Below are 7860 nucleotides of genomic sequence, written 5' to 3' on the forward strand. Positions count from 1 at the left end.
GTGGAGATGCTGGGGGTATATATTGGATATATAGGTGTTTTTTAATGGCCTCCCAAATTGAAAGTGGTCTGCTAATGGGGTGGCATGCCACCCAACAAATTAATTGGATTCCATGTTCTTCATCTTCAACTTCCACCCACTGTAATACGAAATCGAGTCATGTTAGATTTTAGTGCTAGTTCATGCAGATGGCAATACGAAACTTTTCCAAAGGAAATCAAGTAAAACGTTTTTCTAAAAAATAAGCACCAACGGTAAAAGAATCTTGATTTCTTGTAGGTAATTTTGGAGAATGCGGTGAAATTGTATTTTTAAAAAAATTAAATTTTTTTAGTTTAAAATTATTTTTTTATTTTTTATATCGTTTTATGATGCCGATGTTAAAAATAATTTTTTAAAAATAAAAAAATTATTTTAATATATTTTTAAATAAAAAACACTTCAAATCATAACTATTACCACATTTAGAAGCACTCCTTTGCTGTATTAGACTCGCCATGGCTGCCCACGTTATGTAATCCAAAACTCATAAATCCTTATTATCAAAAGTAAAATAAAAACTAGAATTGAAGAGTAATTGGCCATCTTATTATTACATGAAACGTAGTGGAATTGTAGAAGGAGTACACATAACCATACATATCAAGTTCTTTATCTAAAGCTGGCAAAGTGGCCCAGCAATCATATATACTTGCAATAATTTCTTATTCAACTGCAGTTAATTTTATAATTGACCTGAAACAGCAGCATCTACTCCCCCCCCCCCCCCCCCTCTTATGATTAAAAAGGGGTTTGATCTTTGACCTCAAGAAGATCTGTGTAATATTTGGAAATCCACCCTTCAATTATCTTCACCTCTATTTTGCGTTGCATCACCAGCCAACGGGGATCCCTTGGACTTGCTCGTTGTATGTCCAAGCAATGAGATCCTGTCGATAGGCACATCCAAGAAAATAATTAAGGATATTTTATCAAATCAGATATTCCAACAAAATTTAGCTAGTATGAAATTATTAAACTCGATTTGTTCTATGATCTAGTATAAAATTCAGGTCATGAATTGGATAGACTATATCCAGGCCAACCAAAACATCATCGTTTTTCTTTTTCAAAAGATGAAAACAATAAGTTAATCTTGCTTAAACTGATCAGGTTTAATAACTTTACCTATTTATGCATGCATGGTATGCAGTTAATTAAATTTATCAAGAATACCGTTCACTGCAGAAACCGCAACAATACTATCTGATATGTTATTCAATACCCTGCGATGAAAGAAGGAAGATGATTATAAAATTAGATGAACATCCTCCTGATTACTAAAAGAACAAAACAAAAGATTTTCTCTTTCTTTACCCGCCGCTACTGTAAGGATCTCTCAGCCCATTTGAGAAGATAATGTTGCTAGCAAACCTATGAAGAATCAATTTTATATCCTGCCACAATTCTTAACATCATCAACAGCTTGAAACTAAAATCGGCATAGCTCTTAGCAAAACAGAAAACAAACCAAGAAGACAAAAAACATAATGTCGAACAGCCTAAGTTTAACAGTTATGTATATTGTAGGTTTCTTTAATATATAAAACAAAGCCAAATTCTAATAATTTAAATTTATTTAATAATCATGTAATAAAAGAGCACGGCCCTTTATTATATAGTTCAAGATACACTGAATCCTGTGATAAAAAAAAGGGACAAAATATCAAATAGAAACACATACATGTCCTCCATAATAAGTAGTGATCCAATGAGGCTGAGGTAAGACACCAAACAAGCTCTTGCAATCTTTGATGTAGTTATTTAGATTGAAAGGTGCTGGTGGGAACATAGAATTGCTCTCATGGCCTATGGGCATCACAATCTCACTACATGTCTGCACATATATATATATATATAGTAGTCAAAATCAAGTCATGTATGAATGGCAAGAAGTTTTAGTTATTTGATTTTCTTGTGATCCGCCTAGTTATAAATTTTATGGCGTTAGAAAATTAATATAAAAATTATTCTTCAATCCTCACTTAATAATTTAAAATTTAAAATGAAATTATTTTTTGTATAATATTATAGTTTTAATGATTAAGTGATAAAAAATTAAATTTTATGATTTTCATTCTCTAACTGTATTAATAAAATATTAATAAAAATTAAAGATAAAATTGTGGTGCACGATCTTTTTGTATATAAACAACAAAACCGTGCAAGTCTCAAATAAATAAATAAAACTTAGTTGAAAAATATGTTACCCAATTAATATAAAATTATATTAAGGCTTTATTTAACATCTTAAATTTATGGATTAACTAGGTTAATGATTTATTAAGAAAAATGGTGGCGAAGTTATTCACCTGCCACCTCCACTCGTATATTGTATCTGGATAATTGAATTCATTCATGTCGTAGCATGATCTATTTCCCATGTAAGCAACAACACCGGCAAATATTCGGTCGAGAATATCGGTTCTCGCAGCTGATGCTTTGTTTATGCCACCACAGACAATATTAACTGGAAATTCAGGTGGATAATCATACTGTGCTGCTTCACAATAAATCGAGTCCAAGAAGTCCTCTAGCTCAAATGTTCTGTTCAAAGGACTAATACCAGAAAGAAAAGGGAAAAAAGAAAAAACAAAAGAGAAAGAAAGAAAAACGTTAGGAGATTAGCAACAAAATATAGTAAAACTTCAAATTGTAACGATCATAAATTTTGTAGATAGCAAGTCCAACTTACTAGCAAGTCTTAAATTTCTTGCTAAGGATTGAAAGACCATTAGGCTTAGAAGCAATTTTTTCGATTTCACCCCACGATTTACGTATAGTGTTGTAGCAACTCTCACTGGTTTCCTGCATTAATTTATACCATCATAATATTTAATGATTACTCAGGGTTACTAGAGAGCAAGTAATTAATTAAGTTGATTTAACAAATATAATTAAAGATTTGGTTTTCATACTTTAAAATCCTTGGTTACAATAGAATAGTAACCTTCTTGTGGTGCAATATCATCGAAGTAAAGAATTGGAGCCGATGAAGCAAGGGCACCAAGAGCAATATGGGGATACTTCAGCCGGAACCATGAGGTTAGCACTACAGAGTTACCAAGAATGTTAAGATCATAGATATTCGAAGAAAAATCAAGAAATTAAATGATATTGTTAGAATGAATGAAGGTTTGAATATTTTGTATTCACTTACTGCCACCATACGATCCTCCGATAACAATTACAGGAGAGTTTTTGGCAGAATACTTTTTCTTCAGATGCATAATCACCGCAGCATAATCTGCCATTGCCTGTGCTGAGTTGAGATAACCAAGAGTTTCCGCATTTTTCAAAGCTTCCTTCCTTGACCCAAACGGTATTGATTTCCCATAGTAACGGTGCTGCCAAATATACAGGTCAGCTATATTAACTCCCTTGGTACTAACCCGACATCTCTCCTCTGAGTTAATTTTTAAATTAAATTGAAAGGAAATAGATTTGATAAAACCTTGTTAATGACAAGACAACCAGTGATTCCTTGTTTTTTTTTTATTAAAAAAACAATATTGTTTTAATTTTTTATTTAAAAAAACTTAAATGGATTGAGTTTAATAACTTTGATTTATATGACTCACTGTGAATACTATGAGAAATAATGAAAAGGTTCCTTGAAAATATTAATCCTCAAACAGTATTCGGATCAATCTGAGTGAATCTTATAGAAAAAGTGGCACTTGGCTGCTCAAAAAAATTAAGAATTTAATTACGAATATTCCGAGGATGAGAGCATATAGTACCACATATCTTACCTCTATGTATATCAAGAGAGCTTTGAAATGAGGGGCGTTGTCAGAAAGGAATCCAATAGCATCTAAATCATCATCTAAATCCTCTTCCGCACCAAAGAAGACGAATATTGGCGCACTAGTATTTGCACCACCCCAATATCTAAAGTCGATTACATATCTTTGTCGGAAAGTGGTATAACTTTCTGGCTTATAGTTGAAGTGATCAAGTGTTTGGGTGTAATAAAACGTAACCAAATCTTTCGAGGAAGATTTAGATGAGGTTTGGGGTTCCGTCCTATGGATATTTTTTTGAAAAGCACCGAGCTTCGGGATCTTATATTGTGTTGTAGGAAGGCACGAAGAAAATATAATTAGGAAGAACACAGAAAGCAATATTTGGATGGAGCTCATCGCCTTGAATTATGTATGCAAAATCTTTGGATCCTATCCAGTTTCTCAGTTGAACTTTGGAGTGCCGAGGCTTGCTCTTGGGACCGCTATATATAGTACAAAGCAATATAAAAAATATAGTCGTATCTGAAAACATTAATTTATGACTGTGAAAGAAAGAGCAACGAATCTTTAATGATATCTAAAACTTTGTATGACGAGAGGGAGATGACTCGATCCCGATGACTTGATCCCATGACATATATATACACGACACTTGATAAATGGTCACTTAAGTATCTTTATGAGGTTTAATTAGTCCTCCGATTTCATAACATTTAAAATTAATTAATAAATGAGATCTTTTTTCTGCATTTCCCTTAATTTTATCATGAGTGATGTAGTATTATCATATATTAAATAGTCAAAAGATCACAATTTGACCAACAAGTGAAACAACGTAAACAGCCAATAAACTATCATTCAAAATTCCTATATATATTTTTAGCAAAAACAGTGGGTTAATATTATTAATTTAAAAAATCCAACATTAAATTCTTGTATTCTTATAATTTTTTTTAAATCCTTTAATTTTCCATGACAATATTTTTTTTAATATCCTTGATTTCTAATCAAACTCTCCAATAATTAAGACCTACTACATATATAATTAAAAATGCATTTAAAAATCGCAATTGGACGTGCGGAAAAAACAAGCCTGCAGCCACTTAAGGGACCAATTTATATTTTTTAAACGAAAAGGACTAGCATATGAATTCAGAAGAAAAACAAGGACTAAATTTAATATATTCTTAAAGAGACTTAGTGTTTTTTTTCTCTCTCTATGCTAATTAGCGGGCCTGTACTTGTTGCGTGATTACGAAGAATCACTTTCGCATTCAAGTGGATGAATTTCCCATTCAAGGGGATGAATATGGGGCGAAAAGTTCACTAAACCTTCCAACAATTAGCTTAGTGTTCCACTCTCTTTATTAATTAACTGTCTAAAATGGTTATCTAATTATGTGGTGACGAGGAAACATCCATGAAATCCATATAAGATAATGAGAAACACCAAATTAAAATGTGTAAGCTCTTCTAAGAAACCAAAATGAATTCTTAAATAATAAAGACATTTCAAAATCTAATATGTAAGCAACAAGCTATTTGGTGTTTGGATAGTGATTAATTAAAATGTTCATGCACTTGGTTCTCTTTTCCTTAGCTCAGGAAGTACTGAATTACTAGTGAAAACCTTAATACCTGCAATAACAATTCTTATTGGTGAGATGTAAAGACTCTTCAATGATAAAGTTAGTAACTTTTAATAAAAAATATAATAAATAAAAGAAAGAGCCTTAAATTTCAAGAACAAGAGTATTTGTTCTTGTTTTTTAGTGTGATTAATACTCTAAAATATATAAGATTTTAGAGTAAAAAAAATTCTAAACCTTTTACTTAGGTGGTTTAAGGGGTATTTATACTCCTTGAATCTTGTTGTTTTAATAAAGTCAAGAGAGCTTGAAGAGTCATCTCTATTTGGTGACATTAATACAGGGTATAGATCTCTTTCATATCATTAATGAGGAACAAACAACCCTTATATATTATTAATGAGATTGAAAACGTGATAGGCCCTTTAAGAGACCTTTTATACATCTAGAGATGTAGGGAGATGATTATCTCTAACACGAGTTGGTCATGTCATTATTCTAAAAATAGAGCTCAATAATTCTGGATTTTGAAGACCAATTGGACTTGGCATGTAGCCAAACTCAAATGAAAAGGGCATGGTTTCTTATCAAAATCATAACACCTTGGATTTAGTTGATGTCCGAACCTAAGTGCATTAGATCTAGAATCTTGCCAGGTCCACATTGCCTTTGGTTTACCTGACAACTGAACCCAAGTGTATTTGGCCTGGAATCTTGCTAGGCTTATATTGCACACAGTTAATGACTGAACACAAGTATATTGGGTCTAACAACTTACAATACCTATGTTACATTGGGCTCAGCTAATGGCTACACCCATATGTATTGGGTTTGGAAACTCGTTAGGCCCACATTACTTTGAGTTTGACTAACAGTTGAACCTAAGTGTATTAAGTCTGCAGACTCGTAAAACCTATATAACCTTGAGTTCAACTGATGGTTGAACCCAAATGTATTGGATTTGACAACTCTTCAGGCCTACATTATTTTAGGTTCGACTAACAGCTGAATCCAAATATACTGGATCTGACAACTTGTTAGGCCTATGTTACCTTAGGTTCAACTGATGACTGAACTTAAATATTTGGTATGACATCTTGTTAGGCTTACATTACCTTGGGTTCAACTAATGGTTGAACCCAAGCGTATTGGGTCTGGCAATTTTATATGTTATGCTTTAGTTTTAGCTGGGTTTAGTTTTTTTATCTTTAGTCTATGATTCATTAAGGTTATTAGGGTTGTTGACTTTGTGATGTTCTTGCTATACCTAGTTGTGTTTAGGTTTCATTTCCCCATCAAATCTACTTGTTTCTATTCACCTTTTTTTTAGGTTAGTTGCTATATTCAGTTTTTGTACCATTTGTTTTGGTCTTGGATAAAAAAAAAAGAACGTTATTTGTTATGTTAATATTTGTCTATTTAAAATAAAAAAATAAGAACAAGAAGAAGGAGAAAAATTGCAAATTCAAAGCAACTGTTAAAATCAGGTTAGTGTTAAGAAATTGTAAGTTTCAAGTTTTTAGCCTTTAAAATCAATCTTCACACACTTTAATGTTTCAGTTTCATGGGGGTATTTCTAAATAATTGACTTCGGATCAGATCAATTATAGTTTCATATTTTAAATTCTCTTAGCTTATAAGGGATTCCCAGGAGGCGACATTTATTATCCTAGCCTTTCTAGGATATAATTTTAGCTATAAGACTATTTAAGATAGGAAATTATACTATCATAGGTTATTTTATTCCTATATGTGCGACAACTTTGGTATAATAGTCAAATTTGTTTATTTTTATTGTTTTAATAGTTTTTCAGGTTTATTTAATTTATTTTGGATTTAATTGTAAGTGAGTCCATATCAGCCCACAAGTTTTAGATTCATTAGTCTTTGTTTAAGGTTTATCACGTATGATGGGCTTTAGTTTATTTGGGTTTTGTTATGGGTCTCTGCTCTATGATCCATTAGTGTTATTAGGGTTGTTTGTTTAATCTATTTATGCTATTTATTGCTATTAAATTTTAGCAACCATAGATTATTGAATAAAGTTGGTGGCTTGCTTGAAGCAACATGTTTTTCTCTTTGTTTAAACAAATAACAATAGAACTTACAAAAGTATTACCGATTTTTATTTTTTATTTTTTTCCTATATTTTGGGTTCCTGATTCCTTATAATCAACGAGTCTTAGTCAATTCCTGTTGTTATCCATTTTTGGGTTCCCACAAAAGAAATGAGAAAATACAATAATAATAATAATAATAATAATAATAATAATAGGAGCAAGAAAAAGATGCTGGAATGCCCATAAAATGGTTAGAAATTGGTTGAGGAGGTTCAAAAATACAATAATTGAAATTTGACAGTATATTTTTGACTGATGAGAGCCCTGTTAATAAGAAAAATTCAATTTAAGAAAAAAATATCCAAAATCAAATGTTTATGGACTCAATTAAATTTTATCAAGGGTTTGATTGGGTTTATAGAG

General features: G+C 31.5%; 1 protein-coding gene across 1 annotated transcript; it reads right to left on the reverse strand.

Moving 5' to 3' along the window:
- Positions 1-566: 566 nt before the first annotated feature.
- LOC133684181 (uncharacterized) lies at positions 567-4227 on the reverse strand. Its single transcript, XM_062106823.1, has 9 exons — positions 3795-4227; positions 3200-3386; positions 2958-3091; positions 2735-2847; positions 2352-2598; positions 1724-1876; positions 1357-1436; positions 1216-1265; positions 567-929 (listed from the first exon to the last, which is right to left on the reverse strand). Exons 1-9 carry the CDS (start codon positions 4182-4184, stop codon positions 781-783), a joined length of 1503 nt encoding a protein of 500 aa, XP_061962807.1. The 5' UTR covers positions 4185-4227; the 3' UTR covers positions 567-780.
- Between the last annotated feature and the right edge of the window lie 3633 nt (positions 4228-7860).

The sequence above is a fragment of the Populus nigra genome, chromosome 1 (genome assembly GCF_951802175.1).
Source record: "Populus nigra chromosome 1, ddPopNigr1.1, whole genome shotgun sequence".
Classification (NCBI taxonomy): domain Eukaryota; kingdom Viridiplantae; phylum Streptophyta; class Magnoliopsida; order Malpighiales; family Salicaceae; genus Populus; species Populus nigra.